Below are 21265 nucleotides of genomic sequence, written 5' to 3' on the forward strand. Positions count from 1 at the left end.
CATTATACAACTATTGTCAGAGGCTGATGAGCAACCCTTGACTAGTCAATTGACTCTGACTCCTGAAAATTGGCTGCTCAGTGCTCAATGTGGGTTCTGCTACAGTCATGACTTCCTCTTGCAAGCTTTTTGCAGACCTATATGAGCATCGCCATTTCCAGTAGGAGAGCTGGTGAATTATTATGTTTGGTAAGTCAAATGTATTAATGAAGAAATGGGGCGTGCTCATATGCTCATGCTATAGAATTGATCAGTTGTTATCAGTTGGTTGCAGATGTTTCTGAACTTGTAGAAATTGTTTTGGCTGCTGATATGGACTTTGGAGGCTGATGCACTCCACTTCTTCAAATGTGATATAATGCACATGCAACGTGCATGTGTGGACACGTGTGGTTTCAGCTCCTTACTGTCTGCCTCTGAAAGCAAAACAAATAAACACAATTACAGCATCATTTCCATTTGCACAACAGCACTTTCCTACAAACGACTCATAATTTTCACAGTGGAGTTCTTTTTTTTTTTTTTTTGCAAATATCAAAACACTCCTTCATTTCTCATACAGTATTTGATCCTGTGCTTTTCATTGTCCTCCAACTCATGCCTGGCTAACAAAAGCTGACTGTGTGATATCCCATGCAGCAACTCAGCCATACTGCACTTAATACTTATTGATTACGTCAATTAACTCTACCACCAAACTCCTTCTCTCTCTCCCCACATTATTTCATGCATACTCACAAATAGTTACTGTGTATCTGTGCTTAACCGTTAGGCTACACACAGGAACCAGCCCTGCATCACACACCAGCTGTGTTTCCTGGGCTGGCTGCTCTGGGAGTGGTGGTTTGTGTAGCTACTTTGCTCCTCCCACGTTCACTCTCTCTCTCTCTTTCTCTCTCTTTATGTGTGTGTGTGTGGTGTGTGTGTGTGTGTGTTTTGTTGGGGTACACCATTCCTGTGGACCAATCACTCTTCAGACATCTCATACTCTCTCTCTCCCTCTCTCTCTCCTTCTCTCACTTAGCTGCTCTCTTGTTTCTTGTGTCTCTTCATCCACTCTTCAGAGGCATCTCATTCCCACTCCCAGCTTGGATCTACAAACCAGCTCTTAAGGTAAGAAACTAACAAAGGCCTTTTTCTTCTCGTTCCTGTGCATTTATATATTACCTACACATTTTTAGTTGTAAGTAATAATATAAATACTAAATTGCTAAATAAAAACACGCTCATGTTCAAGGGGTTAATTCCCAGGGAAGTCTGCTTCACTGTGTATACATACACGTTCCAAACTGATCTTTGGGGTGTGTTAGTGTTCAACTATTCATGCTTCACTTCCCAACTTCTTGAGGACCAGTTCGTACAAGCATAACAATAACAACATTTGCCATTTTGTGGGTAGGTTACCTGCTCCACATGGCTGTCCTTTGCAGAGACACTGAATGAAACTGACTGAATGAAGCTTGAATGCAAAGATTTTTGGGTGAGAATGGGTATTGGACACTAGTGTAAAGAAGATGGGGCTGTTCTGGTGACACCAGTAAATTCACATGTATTTTATCCAGTGCAGCACAGTATGATAGATGGATGACACAAAATAGAAAATCCTGAAGAAGTTCAGTATTCTAATTCATGGGCATAAATATGTTTAACGCTGCTACACTGTTATATTCAAGTAGAAATATAATTGCTTTACTCAAATTCTATTTTTGTAAAGGTGAAGATATTCATAAACATGTTCAACTCAATATGCAAATATTGTATGTTTAAAACTAAATTTAAATATAACCAAATTAATATTTTGTGTTGCTTGTCTGACTTATGTTTACTCCACTTTTCAACACTTTGTGATGTAAATTAGTTCACATTAACTGATGTACAAAATACAATTGTCAATTTAACATACAGTACAGTGAGTAAAGTTACATGGACAGTAGAAACCAAATCACTGCTGGTTTAGCTGTAGTAATGTACACATTTTGTGAGTCGTGGGCAGCTGCTGAATGTTAGTGGCAGCCAGCAGGACAAGACTGATGTTGAGAATGAGGATGACTAACCACCAGCCACTCTGCAAAGCCAGAGATCAATGAGCTCATGTTGCTGTGAGCAGAGTTTTTTTCTTCATCCTCGTATGATAAATATGGGAAATCAATGATTCCATAGTGTAGCTATTAAGAAAGTCACCCACACTGAAAAAATCCTTAAGAACTGTCATGTCACATACATGAAAGTGAAGCGTTCAGCCAACAGAAAGCAGCATCTCCCCCAGACGTTAGACATGCTTGTTAAAATGTCACCTGGGTCTAATCACACCTTGTCTAACAGCTTCAACCTGCTTGTTTCACACCAATGTTGCTGTGGTAACTTAAACAGCAGTAATTTAACACAATAGCAAACACTATCAATCAGGTGTTTTAGCAGTATGCTGATCTGAAGTCAAATATCTATTTTGGCATGTGACAGTTTGAGAGAAAATTAAGCAAAATGTAAACATGAGAGATGCAGAGAGAAGAGAATGGTTGTTTTGCTTCTTACTCTTCCAATTTTTTGATTTGGATTGCATAATAATCACACCCATGACAAGGCTGACACAGCTATAATTAATAGCTTTAAACAGACACAAGGTTGTAATTGCAATATTGCCACCATGACGACCAATTGCTAAAAAAAACAAAACAAAACAAAAAAACAGCATGTATGTATCAGCAGGTTTAAGCACAGCATGGCTGACTAATACCCAGTGTTTTTTGTATTTTTCATTTTACTTGACTCCCACCTTACTATTCTCAATAGATAGACTATATATTCAGTTCACTTCATTACATAACATGACTTTTGCTAAGTTTAGTTGTAGCTTTAAATATAGATTATCTGTACATAGTGTGCATGCCTTCCCTCTGTAACTTTGGCAGAGGTTAGACATAAAGCACATAGAAGAAATAAGGAAATTAAAGATTTTTAAAAAAGAGAGAAAAAAAGGGTGTTTTCTAGATATACAAGGACAATTTTCATGTTACAGACTGACCTGTAATTGCAGCCATGTTGCACCTCTACAGTATATGAGCGCATGAGAAAAGCATGTGAGAGGCCAGAAGTCTTGCATAAGAGAATTGTTTTTTAGTTTCCGTCTTTAAAGCGCATGTGGTGGATCTGGTCTGAGTTTACAGTGACTGAATATAAACATGAAAATCAAACAGAGTAGATTCTTGCATGTTTTCACTATGATTAGAATTTCTCTGAGGTGATAATTTGTCCTTGGCCTGCAGCTTTAAGTATATTTGTTTTACATTTCAGGGTCTTGTTATGTCTTCATAGACGTAAGGGAAACTTAAATGTGGAAAACATGTAAATTGCAGCTTTTCACTTTGCTAGGAGTTGAGCAATATATAAATCTGGCAACAATTTTATGCCCAGTGCAATTCAGCTCTACACCATTACACTCTGAATTTCCTCCTGGATAAATTTTGTCAGTCACAGTTGGGCTTTAAATTAAGTGGTTAGGCGATTCATTCGAGTCCAACTACACCTGCAAGTCAAGCTCATAAAAACAACTAAATCCAAATAATGGAGAGAGGATGTGCTGGCTGTTTGTTGTTGTACAGCTTACAGTAGCTCCCAGGATTTTCTTCCTGCTGACAAATAAACCATCAAAAGCGGTTAACCCCTAAATTCTCCTGAGTCACATTTGAAACCCTCATCCCACATCTTTGAAGAATTATAAAGTGGTGTTGTTCCCTGCAGATGATAAAACTATTTAAAGTAAAGTTAGTAAAATATATCATAATCTTGTGGTTGTCACTGTCTGCAATGATAACACGCATAGAGAAAAATAAATTCATCCTGACGAGCATGATTCTCAACATCTTAAAGACCCCCTCCCATGAAAATCGTGTTTTTCGTGCTTTTCACATGTTCCTGTGGCATTTTTCTTGTGTTAGAGGACATATCAGCAGAAAAGGAAGTGCAAAATTGCATTTCTGAGTTTTTCTGCTTTCAAATTGCTGTGAACCAATGGCAGACGCAAACTGGCAGTTTCAGGGAGACTGGAGCTGACGTGTCACAGTTCCAGGGGAGGGGACTAGTGCTACAAGCTCCCGCCCCGCTCTGCATCTGGCTCAGAGGTGAAAGGCTTGACAGCTCTGTGTAGCTGTCAGGGTATAACAGGTATAGCTCACCTGGTAGAGCAGCTTGCACTGTGAGCAAGGATTATATTCCAGTCTGGGATCAAATCCCAGTGTGCAGTTTTGCACTGAATCGGTAATTGTACAATGTCCAGCTGTCTGCGAGCGGGGGGGTGGGGTGGCTGGGCGGGTGCAGAGCAGTGCAGTCTCCGCCCACCCTCCAGAGGTGCATTGCTAATGAGCTGCTGGTGCTGTGCAGAAGGAGAGCCCTGGGAAATGGCACAGGTTTTGTGATTTTGGCTAAAAACTTCATACAGTAATCACAATTTAAAGACCACGGAGAATGTTTAAAAATAACCAAAAATGGTCGTGGGAGGGGGACTTTAAACAGTAGAAGTTTGCATTACAGTAGCTCCAGATCTTGAACACTTATCAGGTGCATGGTTTATCATCTGTTTTAAAATTTCTGAGTGTCATTACTTTGACTACTTTTAAACTCAATTTCCTACCAACAGAAATGGGATCCAAGAACAATGGGGGCGGGTGTCGTGTAGCAGGAGTTATTCTTCTGCTGTTGGCCAGTATTGCCGCCCTTGTTGCTGTTGCCATCATCCAGGACACCTGGGGTGTTAAAGAGTATTCATTAGAGGTGAGCACACACATGCATGTGCACACACGTCCAGAACTACACCCTTATTTTCCACTACAGCAGAGTAAAAGATCATTAAGAAACATAACACAGATGCATATAGAGAGTGTGACAGACATACAAACACTCAAGCAAACACCCCCTCAGTTGTAAATATGACCCTGTTACCAGACATTATCTACATGTCAGAGTCAGGGACTGAAGTTTCCTAATGTGTTAGCTTGGTGATGGATGGTGGTCCCAAGGGATTATGTGTAGTTTTTTTTAAAGGGGCTCAGGAAGGGTGGTGGATGTAGCAGCTGCCTCTCTGTAGTTTAAAACAACCTGGCTTTTAGATCTTTCATTACTTGAAGTACGAACGGAATCAGTTGGGCCCAATGACAAATGTGACCTTGTGATGTTACTTTTTGTTTCTTCTTGGTCTCAGTATGGCATAGTGATAGACGCTGGGTCATCTCGTTCCACTGTGTACCTGTACGAGTGGCCTGGGGAGAAGGAGAATGAAACAGGAGTAGTGGTGGAGAAAAAGAACTGTAGAGTTGCTGGTAAGTCACTATCTCTGCAACGTGGAGAGCACATTGTAGCATTGTATGTAAAATGTTTACACTTTCTATTACTCAAAAAAAAAAAAAAAATACAGCCTACTGCACAGAATGCAGTAGGCTACAGAGAAAAATTAAAAGACAAAGCTTATCAGCTTTTAAAAGTTAAAATAACATTTTAGAAATGTGTTTACTTTATCTTGTGTTTTCGTGGCCTGTGCTTATGAATATGATTTTTTTGCTTTGTCTTGTGCCTGCAGGTGAGGGTATCTCAGCAATGAAAGTTGACCCAGAAAAAGACATGAAGTCATGGAACGCATTCAATACTTGCATGACTGCGATCATGGAATCTGTTCCCGCTAAAAAATGGGAAACCACACCCCTCTTTCTTGGAGCTACAGCTGGAATGAGACTGCTACAGTAAGACAGTGATAACATAACTGATAACTTTAGGATAGTATCTCACTGTTACTGAGCCTATTGGAAAGTGGTAGGAAGTACCAGACCAATTTTACTTCATTCATACCACGTTCTCCCCCAAAGTATATAAAACCTGTCTGGACTGCAGACCCCAGAAGACCAAATATGGCGTCTTCTCACAGCAGCGAATAGGTGCATGAGATGTTTACTGAGTTGCAAAGGTCATAAAATTCATGCCACTTCTCCAAGGGCTGATTTGATCCTTCAGTTTGCTCCACAGTGCTGTGGTCACAACTTGTACAGGCAAACACTGCACTGAATAGACATTCAAACATTTAAGCGTAGAGAAACATTATGTTAATGAGAAGTCTAAAATACAATTTGAGTAAATCATTTAATTGAAGTTCCCAAGATGATACAGCAGACGATGTTGTAGTAGACATTTTTGGAATTATTCTCATACTAATAAGACGATTGTTGCAACCTACAGTAAGTGACTGTGAGGTAAATATGAGCATAAAGCCAGAGATGATTTTTCTATCTTAGTATAAAGACTGGGAGCTGGGCACTACCAGCCTGGCTCCGTTCACAGGTAAACATTTCTCCGAGATAAACTCCAGAATAGAATAGAATAGAATACTCCAGAAAGTCATTGGTTCGTATGTATTAAATAAAAAGAGATATAATGTGTTAATTAATGAGCTTTGGACAGAGCCACCTCACTCCTTCAACTTTATCATTGTTAAAATGTCATTATCGACTGTATATCACTGTCTATGTACTTAAGAAGATTATTCCCTTGATGACACTGTTTCAGATTTTGTCTGTAATTGCATTTCTTTTTTTTCTTTTTTGCCACAAGTGAGCAGGATGAGCAGAGGTCCAATGAAGTCATGGAAAGTCTCAGAGATTACCTGATGTCTTTGCCCTTCTCTTTCCAAAATGCCTCTATCATTACTGGTCAAGAGGAGGGGCTATATGGGTGGATCACTGTCAACTACCTCGGGGGGAATTTTATTCAAGTAAGGCAGTGCCATTGAGCCATCCGGTATATCTTCTACACAAACATATGTTGATTACAGTATGTAATGGTTCATCATGCATTTTGCTTTCCCAACTTACAGAAGAACATACTTAATGCTTATATCCGGCCAGATGGGGCAAAGACAGTAGGATCTATGGACCTTGGCGGAGCATCAACCCAGATTGCTTTCGCAGTTGACTATAATCTCACAGGACCAGACTACATGCCTGTCAAACTATATGGTTACCCATACAATGTCTACACACACAGCTTCCTCTGCTATGGCAAAAATGAGGCTGAGAAGCGGATTCTGGACAAAATAATACAGGTAGTACACATGTGTGTGTCTGTGTGTGAGTGTAGAAGAAATTGATTCAAGGTCAAACCTTTAAAAGGATAGTGGTTCTTTCTTCCCATCCATGTTTTAGTGCATGTGGCAGTGGGAATGTGTGCTTTGTTTTGTATGCATGTCTAAGTCAAACTCCATTAGGGCCTCGTAAAGGATTGATTGATAAACACTGCTGTCCCTGAGTTGCCAAGAAGGAGGAGGGAGACCAGTCTAAGATGCATTATGTCATTAAGTATTATTGATCGGGCTGTGAATGTCGTCAAGTTAGTCTGCGAGAAATGCATTATTTCTGGTAACTTATAACTTCATTCTTGAAACTAATAGGATTTGTAGCATGAAAAATGTGCCATGCTGTGAGGATGTGTAATGGGTATAAATTTGGAACAGGTATTTACATCAGGACCTGGATTTCATATGCAGACAGCTAATGTTTTATTATACATGATATGTCTTTCAATTGGTTTTCATGTCCTCACCCTCCATTCCTTCTAATGATAATTTCTTCCTCTTTTCAATGTTCCAGGAATCATCTGACCCAACATCTGTCCTGAACCCCTGCTACGTTGAAGGTTTCAACACTACACATAAAGCCTCAATGATTTATGACTCAGAGTGCACAAAGAAGCCAGACAACTACAACCCAGATCAAGAAATCGTCATGGTGGGAGCCCCTGACTCAGAAAAGTGCAGGAGCATTGTGAAGTCCATATTTGATTTCGAAACATGTTCTTCATCTCACTGTTCCTACGATGGGGTGGAGCAGCCGCCAGTCACTGGGGACTTTATGGTAACACACAGTGCAAATCCAGTACAATGAACAAGTGAACGTGAAATCAGAGCAGCTTACACTGTTTGTTTTTTTTGTTCTTCACAGGCATATGCTGGATTCTTCTACACTGCAAGGGCTCTGCTGATGAATGGCACATCAGATCTTGATCAATTCAACTCATCAGTCACAAAATTCTGTCACACGCATTGGAAAGTGGTGAGTTCCTCAAATTGGTAAACAACAAAGCAATAAGGAATGAATACTGGAAGAAAACTTCCATATGTGGAAGATCTGGATCTAAGTTCGCAATATACACTTCTTTCCCTTCTAGCCCTAAAAGAACTCCTTTCATTCAAGCCATGTTTTTCTCCCTTAAATCAACCAATCAGTAAGCAGCAAAACATGAGTTTGTAATTCTAAGAGTTACAGTGGAATTTTGTGAAGAGAGAGACACATCTGTTGGGAGCCAGTTTCTTGTGTTGTCTTCAATCTCAGGGATCCTGCAGTGACTCGGCCTCATTCTCCAGTTCCTGTCCTTCATATCACCTTCTTTTTTGGGGCAGTTCAACAGAAACACTTGCCTTGAGTTTCACTGTCACCACATTTTACTGTCACAAAACGAAAAAGGTCAGGGTCAGGGTGACATCCTGCCTGTAACACTTCCCTGCAGACATGGTATAATAAAAACACAGTTTCATGTCACACCATTTTAAATGTTGATTAGGAATTAAAACTACTGATCACTATATTTTTTGCTGCACCGCAACACAGGTGCCAGCCTAAGGACAAACACAAATGACTGACTGACGTTGTTAGACCATTGGTCAGATGTATGCTGAGTGACTGAGTGATAGGTGTCTGTCTGTGCCTCTAACTTTTGCTCCGAGCAATCATTTTACATATTAAATTCGACAGAAATCACAGCACAGGCTTTATCATTTAACTTGTGTATTTGTTGATTTTGTAAGATGGCGTCACAGCCATAATTTTTGCTGCAGCACAGCAGGAGCTTGGTGGTGGCTGCTGGTTAACAAATCATCTTAATTGGCTTCATTTCAGTTACTGTTTAAAATTCTGTTGTCTGACACCAGAAACTGAAAGTAAAATACTGACTATACTGTATGTGAGCACAGAGAGTAGGAGGGCGGGAAATAGAGTAAAGACAGAAACTGGGCTGGATTCAAATAGCTCAGAGCTATAACCGAGGAGTGATAAGGATGACAAGGGATGGGAAAAAATGAAGTGAATGGAAAGACGAGGGGGGTGGGAGGATGGGGCAGAGGGGAAAACATCAAAAATCTGAAAAAAAAAAAGGAATTAAGTTCCATGGAAAAAGGAGAGTATTTTTCCTCGGGCAGCATATCTGCTTTAACATCACCAAGTGAGGTGTGGCAAGTTGTGTGACAGCATTTTCTTGTTTGGGATTTAGTGTTGGGGTCCTTCCCAATACATGATGTGAAAACTGCACTTAACGTCCTAAGAAAGTATACTGTAGGCATACAAGTTGTAAAGTTATTATTATGATTTAAAACAAAATTTATTTAGGATATTTCTTGACTAAAACATTGATATTTTATCAATATTAATTTCCATAAACTTGTATCATTATTCTCACAAATCTGATCTCTGTTTCTCTTTATTTCAGCTGCAAAAAGAAAAGACATGGATCTCTGACAGATACCTTAAGAGTTACTGTTATGCAGCTCACTACATCTTCTCCATGCTGGCAGATGGATACAAGTTTGACAAAGAGACGTGGAAAAACATTCTCTTTGCAAAAGAGGTGGGTTGAACAAAAAGTCTTGCATAAGTTTCACCAAGACATCTCTGCATTTCTGTATTCTAGCACCAAAATATTACTCATCTTTAAAGATGGAAAACAAAAACAGCACTTTGGTGTCAGTACTGTAGCTGTGGCTGTGTTGCCACCAGCAACTCAGATACTTACTCAACTCAGACAATTAACAGCCTCTTAGATGCATAAGTGAGAATGAGGCCATCCACTGACACCTATTGAAGATGGATGGATGACATACCAATCATCTGTGTTCAAAAGATTGAGAGAGCGCCAGGAAATGTATTGCTCTGGGATGCCCTGAGGGTGTGGGACGTCTTTTACAATGGAACTCGCTCAGCAGCAGAAGGGGATTCCTAAGTCTGTGACACACAGTCACTCATGTGTCATAAAGTCACACATTGCAGCCGCAGTTTCCAAATTGCATGGTGGTTGCCCTTTAGTCAAGATTGTTTCTCAGCAGCTGGCAATAATCCCAATTTTCAGTCCTACCAACAACAGAGTTAGTGTGATGTGCGTGCTATGTAATGCCTACAGGGTGTCTGGGAGTCTCTCGGCTAAAAGGTCCTTTAAGAGGAAGCTACTAGACAGACACATTTAGATTCTTCAGAGGGCTGTTATTTGGGGGCTATTACTCATATTTTGCCCCAGAGCTGTAGCTGTTTGACTTTTTGACGTTTGTGTGACATTCTCAACTTCTCCAGACATGCTAAGTGATGTAATCGCTGACTGATGTAAATTTCCCCATGAGATAAATGGGATATATCCTTTTCTCTTCCTCAGGTGGAGAACACCAGCATAGGGTGGAGTTTGGGCTACATGCTGGGTATGTCCAACATGATCCCATCTGAAGTGAAACAAATTCCTCCCATGACAAACGCTGCCTTTGCTGGCCTTATCTTTCTATTTTCAGCACTGACCATTGTGACCGTTATGGTCATTTTCATCATACTTGTCCGCACCTGCTTCTGAGAGTGTAAGTTACAAAGAGAATGATCTGCCACTGAAAGCCTTGCGGGTTGATGTAATCCTGTGAGTAACTGGAGACTGCTGCAGTTACTAAGGTGTTTTTTTTGTGTGTGTGTTTTTTTCTGGTTTCACTGAAAGTGAAAAAACAGGCCTAAAAATATTAAAACAGTTAATTTTGTACCTCAGGGAAATGCACTTACTGTATAGATGTATGTCATAGGGTGGTTGTTGATTTCCAAAAAGGTGACACAGGGGTTGAATGATGCATGATTGAAGGAAGAGCATCCAGAAATGTCTATATGTCTGTTCTGTGCACGCTGTATCATCTCAACTCTGTAAACTTAAGATTCCTACTTGTGTGTTCTCATACACACATGGGCCCTACAGGCAAAAAGCATGACAAATTCACTTGCTACTGTATGTTTTGTTACTGTTTTACACATGACATGTAATTGCACTTAATGCATTTACCACTTTGAGATACCACTTTGCGATTTTGTAGTGTTTACACAATGTATCTCAAACTATAACTACACAGCAATATTCCACATTTAATGAATTAATGAAAATCTCCTTAATAAATAGTGTAGAGAGCAACATTTGCAAATGTGTCCGTATGATTTTAGATATAAGTTACATCAGGCCATTAAGTTGCATACACTCTATTTGTGAAACTAATACTAACATTTACATTATATAAAATCAAGAAGGTTTTCATTTGCTGATTCTGATCATACTGACAATTCACACACAGCCCTGAAATAAGTGCTGACACCAGTGGACAGGTTTAAACTTTGATGAAAAATTCAAACAACGTTTTATCTGGTGTCTAGATGGTTAACACATACAGTACCGTTGTCGCTATAACAAAGAGAGCAAGCCATGAAATCTGAGTTGATTGGGCTGTATGTTCAAAACATTTCGCCGGCAAGTGATTGGCAACTATTAAAGGATACAAGTGTGGATCTTTGTGTCATTTACCATTCTGTATACATTCCCTGTATTTGTGGAGTGATTCCAGTTGTTGTCTACAACCCAGTTCCCTCTGCACTGGAGATGACTAGAGGATATGCATGATTCTCATATGATGCACTGCCTGTACTATGTCTAATAAATAATTCTCTCTAGTATTTCATAAGCTTAACTACTAACTGTATGTTTTGTGGCTGTTGCATAAACAACAATTTACCTTTAACTTACCTTACAGATACGATGAGCTCAGCATGTTATTTTATGTCATATTAAACTGCAGGCAGCTCTGTCTTCAAGTGTCTAGTGGAATTTGGAGAAGAGAGACAGTGAAGTATGCTGGCAATGAGAGATCAACACGGTGCACCTTATGAAAACACATGGAAATACACAAATGCACTGCAAATTCTGTAAAAACGTTGAGCAAAAACAAGGGTGCTGCAAAAAATCTCTACGACTGGGCGGGCTCACTTTGTTCATCAATCCAATCCATGACCCTTGATTTCTCCCAAGCACACTTATTTTGTGTTCCCATTGTGTTGATATTTGCAGCGCATGTGTTATCAGACTGATAGACGCAGAAGTTGCAGTGAGTTGAGCTCTCGGGGCCACCGTAGTAAAGTATAACAATCTCTGTTTAAATCTGAAATGCTTCTGTTTTATGTCTGCCAACTGACCAACTGTATAACCCCCCAGTGACTTGTTAAAACTGTACACAAACAACTCTCATAAAAACAGACAGTTTGTCAACCTGTCACTGAAACTGAACACAACAGTGCACTCTAGTGGTGCCGACTTGTACTACCTGAATACATAAGAGGGCTGTTGACAGTTTGAAACATTTTTTTATTTTTTATTGAAAGATTTGTCTAAAAAGAAAACCGAAAAAAAAGAGACATTTGGAACTACAGCAATATCCACTGGTTCTACAGACACTCTCAGAATCACAATTTGAAAGACATGGGAGGCATGTGACCAAGCAAATAAAAAAATAGCATCATCAAAGTTATTTCTTTTGCATCTTCTTTTACACACCTGTACAAAAAAGATCTCATAAATATTACTTTTGTTCTTGCTTTCTCTTCTCTCTCTCTCTCTCTCTCTCTCTTTCGCTCATCTTTCAATAGGTTACTCTCGGTTAGAGGTTTGTTTCTGCTTGATTTTGGTTGAACCATCCTTTTTCTGTTCATGTCTGTTCCTCTGTTTCCATTAGCTTCCTTTCATTGGTGGAGAGTCAGGTGGGTGGGACTTTGAAGATGCGACCTCAGAGCCAGCTTCAGCCAGTTAAAGTGTTTTTTTTTTCTTTTGTTTTTGTTTCTTAACTCATGCACTTTGACTCAGTGCAACCCATCGTCTTTCTCCCAACCTGAAATAGTCAATTTTGGGGACGCAATGCTTCCACATCCACCCCGGTACAAGTCAGCCTCAATCCCCAATACTGAAAAGTGTTTAGCAGCTCACATATCATAATCAGTTCTCAAAAAAAAAAGAGAAAAAAAAGACCAAAAATAAGCAACACAAAAAGAAAAAAAAACAACTTCTCCTTATCCTTTCAGGAGATAAACATAAGCTAAAATTATTTTGTTCAACAGAAATGCCCTTTCATCTTACAGAGATCATCACCCTGCTCACATTGTCAATGGCTTGTGTTTGGCAAGACAGTGGTTGTACAACAGTTTTGTTGTGTGGACTGAGACAATATGAATTTCAAAATCATTAACTCTAAAGTGTTTTTTTGGGAAGCCATCTTGATGAGTTACTGCTGCCAGCGTCGGCATTTGGGATGTGAGATTGGTCGATTTAGCCTAAGGATGGTGTAGCAGGTGTGTATACAAGTTCACACAGTACACACCACAGGAATTGATGCATATTAAGCCGCTTTATCGCTAAAAATATACTACACCAACTCAATTACAGCCACTGCTTTCAGTATCTCCATACCACATGGTGTCTGGTCTCCCAACAGATGTTATGGTGCCACATTTGATCGCATGACATACAAAACGTCTCAGAGAGCCGTCGTCTGGATGAGGCAACTGTGTTAAACACCTACTGCATGTTCTCAGTCACTGGCAAAATCAGCTCACACACCAACAGCGTGAAAAGCAAGAAAAAAGATTCAGCAACATAAGGAAGATCTCTTCACTACCTAGTTTCTTCATCTTTGGTATAAAATGTGCCACCTGGAGGCTGCGTTTGTTCAACAGTTAAGAAAGACTCAAGAAACTGTCAACAGTTTTACTAAAACTATTGCTTTTGCACATTTAAAAATCCTTGCGTTTTCTTCTGCTATTTCTCAAAGTCAGAAATATTCCTTTTTTTTTTTTTACTTTTCTTTTTGCAGCGTGACAAGCAAAGCAGGCAAGGCAAAGAAACACTTTTTGGAAGGTAAAATGACTAAAAAAATGTAACAAACAAAAACAAAAAAATACAAATGCAATGAAGAAATAGAACTTTTATCCCATGATTAAACTAAACTGCATTTTCCAGGGAGCAGTGGATTCACCCTTTCCACAAGTCACATTGAAGACGATTTTTTTTTCCTATGAACCGACACCAGCTGCATTGCACCACATAATTTAAAATCATCTTCATACAAATACAACCTTTTTTTTAAAATCCTGTACAGATAGCTTTGTATATTTCATCTTCAAGGCTCATTGAAACTCCAAGAACCTTTCAAATCATTCAATCACTCATTCTTTTTTTTTCTAATAATTCAACACTATGGAAACTTTTTCTCCAAAGTTTGAGAAAATTAAGGCAATAAAGATTTACGAAAACATTGATATTCTAGAAAACTACTCAAATAATAAAAAGAATGAAAATAATGTAGCTTAATATCAAAGGAAGACAACCTGTTTTTTTTCAAGACTTTTGCTTCCTTTCTTTTTTTCTTTTTTTTTTAATAAAAAAGTCTGAAAATCTACCTGCACATTCAAATGTTCCTTTTTTTATGTACAGTTTGTTGGTTGAGTTTAGATTTAAGTTGATGTCTTCTCTCTTTCCTTTGGAGGCAAAGTCCAGTCTCAAGGTGAGAAATGATAAACTCAAAGTTGCAGACTGTGTTTGATTTCATCGTCCCCTGGTTCAAGCAAACCATCATTTCTTTATTCTTCTTTCTTTTTCTTAGTTCAACCAGGTAGGAAATATAATTGATTTTTTTCTTCATTTTGTCTTTTATTTGGTGCCTGTGCACAGTGGAAGCATTCTCCCCTCAGTGTTGTCCATATCACCTCTTTTTCTTTGTCCCTGTTTCATTTTGATTCTCTCTGTGTCTCCAGCCCCTCAGTGCAGTCCTTCTAAAGGCAATGCAGCAATGATTCCTACCAATCTTGTTATCTAAAGGAAACAGAAAAAACAAGTCAGTGAAAACAGGGTAACAGTGTTACTGTTTTTAAAGTGGGCACAATATTCTTTGTCCATTCACTGTGTGTAAAGGAGAACGCCAGCAGGTTATCTAGGAAGCAGAAAAACAAGACAAACACAAGGAGAGAGATTACAAAAAAATGGGGAGGTTGTGTTTTACAAGCAAAGGCTGACACAACAAATGGCATAGCATTTTGTCTGTGCAACACCTGCACACTGTTGTCCTCTGTAGCTAATTGTACCCCATGTACACACATTCAGCGTGATTGATATCATTTGCACAGTCTTGGTAAACAGTGTTGTACCACACTGATGTCCCACTCTCTGTCCAGGGCCAATACCTTGCAGATAGGCTTGACAAAGCATCTTTAAAAGACTAGTTTGACATTTTCAGAGGAACACTGAATCACAATTGATACCATTTTCTCCATGGCAAATATGAAGCTGCTGTACAGCCAGCTGCTAGTTAGCTTAGCTTAGCATAGAGAGTGGCAATGGATGGAAACAGCTAGCCTGGCTCTCTCAAAAGGTCATAAAATCTAAATGACAAGTCTCTATGAATGACTCTATTAAAAGTACAAAATATTTCAGCATATCTGAGCTATCATTAAGTCCTCCCATAAAATGCTGCACATTATTAGAATCTTACACTGGCATTCAGCCTATACTTTCCGCTTGGCATCCACTTTCAAGACTGTCACTGCTGTTATTGTCAAGATGAAAACACCTCAGTACAACTTGGCAGTGCAGCGCAGTGGTGGTGTAGCAATAATATAACATCTCTGTACCTGCTGTGTATTAATAAACTAATGAAATGAAAATGCTTTTTTCCCCACTCACTTAGTCTGCTGGTAAGAGTAGGCTGTGGCATGATCTCCTGTACTCTCCACTGATAAAGGCTGCTGCCCGCTGGCGTCCTGTGAGGAGGGGGCCGCTGTCTGTGGAGATTGGTCTGTCACCACGCCCTGATGCCAGGAGCACAGTTACAGAAATAAGTCGGAAACAAAAGCCATGCATTATAAAAGGTAGGATCCAAAGAGTTCACAATAATAAATCACATTCTTCATGGAGATTAATGTGTTATTCAACATGAAGGTCCCTCAGGAACAATACATAAGTTGCTAACACTAAGATCTCACAGATACACACCAACATTTTAGTTTCAGTTTTCATCTCAAAATAGCTCATTCATTCGTAAGTATATCTGCATTCATTGATTTGTGTTTTATACTGCTGCCTGTGTGTGTGTGTGGCTGAAAATCTTTACTAGCCTACTCCCTGCATTAAAGCTCTTAAACACAGCCTTGTAAGGAACAATGCATGCTGCTGTATAAAGCTGGTCAATGGAGTAACCAGTACAAAGTCAATAAACAACTTTTTCTTTTTGTCCTTACTTCCACTGTGATGGCAGAGGCAGGCACTGCAGTGTACTGGGGAATGTAGGTTCCTTGCATAGGAGCAGCTGCTGCAGCAGGCATGTACTGCAGAGAGAGGGAGGGACACACACATTATAATTTAACCACAAACAACTTGTCCTCCAGAATCCTTGGATTAAAAGTGCCCACTGAGATGCGTGCGTGCGTGTATGTGCGCCTTTTCTTTTTTCCCTCCTTTTTTTTGACATTTCATAATACATTAGATAAAAACAGTTTGGCCTCAGCCCAAGGTCGTCCCACAATTCCTCTCAACAGGAAAATGCATTTTCCTAAATGACTATGTATTCTACAAGTACAGCTGGTCACAGAAATCTCTACTGACTCGTTTATTAAATATATCACTCAAAGTGAAAACACAGACGCATGCGTGCGGCGCAAGATGGGTTGGAGGAGGTAAAACTCACAGTGCCTGTGGTGCCCAGAGACAGGTGGTTCATCTGCTGGGTGAGAGGAGCCATAACACTGGAGGGGTGAAGAGACAAACTGGGCTCTATGGCCGCGGCTGGAGTGATGACAGCACCCTGAGGCAGGAAGGACGGAAGGAAGGACACACAACCAACTGGGTTATAGACACTGTTGTACAAACTGTTGTGGAAAAACTATTATCCACTAACTAGAATATCACATAGGAAATGCATGATGCAATGCAAATAGATATGAAATAGCTATATAGAGAGAAATATACTATATATAATGTGCTTGCATTAGCATTAAGTGATGGTAAGCAGATATCTTTATTTATTTATTTTTACTATTGGACACTTCCCCCTATGTTTTCAGCCACGCTTAAGCTTATCACAAGAAAATACAAGACAAGCTAAAATATGATGTGAAACTAACATAAGCTTAAGATACAGTAATATTACTGTAACGGAGATAAGCTAAGATAAACTCAACTCAACTCAACTATGCTTAGGTAAGTTAAGATAAACTTAGATGAGATAAATGTCTCAGGGCAGAAGGTTCATATTCACATAAACCTTCTCATCAACATTCAGCAAGAAAGCAAATACATGCAGGCTACTTGATATAGAAGTATTCCCCATTCAGAGGAAGAGTACCACACAAACTAGCAGAATTTTCACAACAAAATATGTCACTTGAGGTGTTTACTGCCATGGCAAAAGAGGTTGGTTTTTATGATATACAGCTGAATAACGACCTTTTAAAACATGCTGCTGGAAGGAAGCGTAGACTTCCAACCCTGTTAAGTTTGATGACTGCAAATGGTTTGACTTTGTACATGGCAATGTATCCAGTCAGCCAGCTTTGGCAGGCTTGACAGAACATGCTTCTGAATAGAGCAGAATGGCTTTTACAGTAAATCTCCTCAATGTGAAGGGCTTTGATGCAGCCTAACACCTTGATGCACTGAGCTCTACTTTTCCACTACAGCTCTGCCGCCGACTCAACAGCTCTGTGTAGATTTAATAGGAGACTCCTCAACGCTGCGTGCCGAGACACCTGGCAACGTCCTTGCAGCAGTAAGCGCTGTTCATTTGTGATAGCTGTTAAACTACACTTCCCATGAGCACAGACATCATCAGTGGATGTGTGTCAGGATCGCTCCAGAGAGCAGTCAGCACTTCTATAGCTGCAATGTTGAGACAGGATCTTAGAAGAACACAGGTATTAAATCTAGGTGTTTTAGGCTCAAGCCTGGCTTTATGGCAGCTCTGTATCTGTAGTGTTTCACAGGGAAGCTCGCAGCAACGCAAACACACATAAGCAAACACACACACACACGCAGTAATGAAAGTTCTAGTTATGTGAAGCGTTCCTCTCGAAGGCGCATACAGTCTGTCAGAGCTGTTCACAGTTGCAAGTCTGTAAGTGAAGATCCTTTTGTCTGCAAGCATAGGGAGACATTCACTCTCACTCACACACACACACACACACACACACACACACACACACACACACACACACACACACACACACAGCACAGACAGGGATTGTCAGAGCTGTTAACAGTGGTGAGTGCTCTTCTTCCTGACTGCTGTCTTCATGGGGAGATCTGTTTGAAGTACAGCCTGGCTATCAGAAACTCTCTGTCAACACCGTCCTCCACATCACAAGTGAATGAGTGGCACTTGTTATGCAAGCACACCCACCCACCCACACACACACACACACACACACATATGTATTGTGTATATACAGTATACATATACACACATAAAAATACAGAAACATCTACATGTGCATTCATACACAGATGCATCAAGAGATCTAGCCGCACACCTGCACAAAGCTTCAGCTCTGGCAGGTAGATTTAGCAGCTAGAATCTAGCTAATACCCATGTGTTTCATTCATGTATATAATATGTTCTCTCCTTTAAAGATTTCTTATCCTCCCTTGCTCTTTCTCTCCCTTCATTCAATTTCGCAGCAGGCTTCCATGCGGAGAGAAAGGAGATCCAGACTGACTAATTATATGCTATGATGTATAGCCGTACAAGTGTTAAACTTGGGATCTCTGCATGCATCTTCATCTACAATGTAATAATGGTTGTGTGATGTGTGCGTAACTGTGTGTGGTAAAGCATGTTATTGTTTTCACGTATCAAATGAACAATTAATGAGCACACGAGACAGACAGTTATCTTTTACCCTGAGGACAGGAAAGAGACAAACATGAGATCTGCTTCAACTCTGAACTCACTCGTTCCCTCACTAGCGCACCTCCCCCTCTCTCTCCTCCTCCTCCCCCTCTTTTGCTGTCATTTTTCCAGTAGAGAAGTGAAGCTGACTAACAGAGTGCTGCAGGCACCGTGCAGCATCAAATGCACAGTATTAGTGATAATGACACCCGTTTATCGAGAAAACCACTAACTGCTGCTGGTGTGACGGGCGCACCGTGCGTATACGCACGCAAAGGGATGTGGACAGTTTGTTTTCTTGTAGGTGTCTTTCTCTGGAAAGCAGATGTTTGTATTATTCTACTTCCCATCCTCAACCACACCCTTCTTCTCTTTCTCACCTTTAATTTGTTTTTTTAACACACAAAACCCGCAGCACAGGTGGCAGTTCTGCAAACACAGGATCTCAGCTTTAAAAAAAGACACAAAGTGAGTATTGTGCAATATTTGCAAGCTGAGATACGTACTGAACTGTGCTTTCTTCCGACACATTCTTCACCCCCTTTGTCTCCTAAAATGGGTTTAACATGGTAATTTAACTCAGGAAGATCTAAAATCCCAATTCTTTGGATGTCTCATTACAGCCCTCCCCAATAAGCTGCCTTCCATGTCTTTCTTGCTATGCATGGTTAGGGTAATGCATTCATTTCCTGTAGGGGGATTTGTGAGTAATTATGCACAAAGACATCCTCTCACTAATTAAGATGTAAAGACAGGGAGTTCAAGTAATCTGGGCATTCCACCAAGACTCGGAAACACACAGTCCTTAAGGCACTCCACTGTGTGTATAGGTGTGTTTGTGTGTGTGTGTGTGTGTGTGCGCACATCTGAATTCATTTCCATGTGTCTGTGTGTAAATATAGATGTCTGAGTGCATGTATGTGCCCTTTCTTTATTCCTCAGGAACAAAAACAGCACTTAGCACTGTTTTCATTTCTCTCATTCTAACCTTTTAATTGGGTCATTTGTTTCTTAAGCAACAGTGTGTCTACAGTGTGTATCTGTGAAAGTCTGTGCTTTTGCCAGCGACACACTGAAGGCGAATTCACAAGTTTGGTAACACATGCAGGTAAAACATCTCTACCTCCGTGATGGACTATTGGCTGGGTGATTAACAGAGGTGCGCTCCTGTGCATCAACCCAAATGTGTCAATGAGTGCACACCATTAATCGGAGTTACCAGTCATTAACCGTGCTACAGCAGTGAGGAAGACTCTGCTGCCATAGGAACAGAATTAAGCTGCTGTGTCTCTCCCAGTCTCCCTCCCTGACGCAACTTTAATTTGCCAAGCTCCTCTGTATCCAGGAAATACAATGACTAGCCCTCGCCTTTGTTGTCTAACAGGGATTTTGACTATGCAGAGACAAGGCTGGGGAACAGGCACGCACAGCCCAGACATGCTTTTGCAGCAGTTGTTTTCTTTTCTTTGTTCTCAATTTATTCTTTGTAATCCCTTCTTTCCTCATCTCTCCCAGCGCCTGCCTCTCCCCCTGTCCTTTCTCTGTCAAATGCAGGCACTTTATTTATTTTCTCCTACTCCAATCCCTCACTCTTTCTTCTCCTCTCCCTCTCTCTCTGTGTCTTCTCTCCCAAGTCTGAGGAAGTCATATCAAGCGGCCTGCCAGATAATTAGATGGGACATTTGTTTGAAAACACATTTACAGAAGGGTATTATCCTCTCCCACAGACATAATTTTAATCAGACATGACAACAGAATGTGTTTAGCAGTTGGCAGGTAGACACAAAGAGGAAGACAGATAGGAAGACAGAGAGGAGGAGCAACAGAATTTGGAACTAGTTTAAGTATTGTGTTAGGCGGCATTTGCTTCAGTTACTCAGTGCATGACTGATATAGCTGCCATACCTGTGCTGCTTCTATCTTCCAGCCTCCTACAGTCGACAATTCAATGAAGCGTGGCTAAATTCTGAAGGTGTAAAATAGTCTGCGGCTGTTGGCGAGAAACCAACTCACTGACACAATTACAGATAAAAATCTGGATGATAAGATCTGTTTTGACTGTCATCTCTTTGTGAGAGGAGCCAACTTTATTTTCGAGAAATACTGATACTGATACTGCAGGAGGATGCTGTACTGTAAATCCTGTTTTTCCATTACATAAAAACTGGATGAGACAGTGTCGTCATGGGATGGCATTACTGCCCAGATAATGTGCTGTGTCTGAAAGATTTTTTTTCTTTCCCCTTCATATGA

At 40.2% G+C, this 21265-nt stretch overlaps 2 protein-coding genes across 3 annotated transcripts in view; one reads left to right on the forward strand and one right to left on the reverse strand.

The window, feature by feature from the left end:
• Positions 1–926: 926 nt before the first annotated feature.
• entpd3 (ectonucleoside triphosphate diphosphohydrolase 3) lies at positions 927–11224 on the forward strand. Its single transcript, XM_085802548.1, has 10 exons — positions 927–1113; positions 4634–4767; positions 5195–5312; positions 5570–5729; positions 6592–6751; positions 6854–7081; positions 7626–7889; positions 7977–8087; positions 9517–9654; positions 10450–11224. The coding sequence occupies exons 2-10, from the start codon at positions 4636–4638 to the stop codon at positions 10636–10638; spliced, it is 1500 nt and encodes a 499-aa protein (XP_085658674.1). The 5' UTR covers positions 927–1113; positions 4634–4635; the 3' UTR covers positions 10639–11224.
• Positions 11225–14479: 3255 nt separating this feature from the next.
• The window catches only part of LOC146972388 (RNA-binding motif, single-stranded-interacting protein 3-like), a 108298-nt gene continuing 101512 nt past the window's right edge, over positions 14480–21265 (reverse strand). The window contains exons 11-14 of one of the 2 annotated variants that reach the window (XM_085802554.1): positions 16814–16930; positions 16368–16454; positions 15814–15938; positions 14480–14946 (exon numbers count right to left, since the gene is read on the reverse strand). In XM_085802554.1, the coding sequence (XP_085658680.1) occupies positions 14943–14946; positions 15814–15938; positions 16368–16454; positions 16814–16930 (333 nt within the window). In that variant the 3' untranslated portion in view covers positions 14480–14942. Of the gene's footprint in view, positions 14947–15809; positions 15939–16367; positions 16455–16813; positions 16931–21265 lie in introns of those variants that run through there. The other variant, XM_085802555.1, reaches the window with a different exon arrangement.

This window comes from Trachurus japonicus, chromosome 16, assembly GCF_045865225.1.
Source record: "Trachurus japonicus isolate A0001 chromosome 16, Traja_1.0".
Taxonomy (NCBI): domain Eukaryota; kingdom Metazoa; phylum Chordata; class Actinopteri; order Carangiformes; family Carangidae; genus Trachurus; species Trachurus japonicus.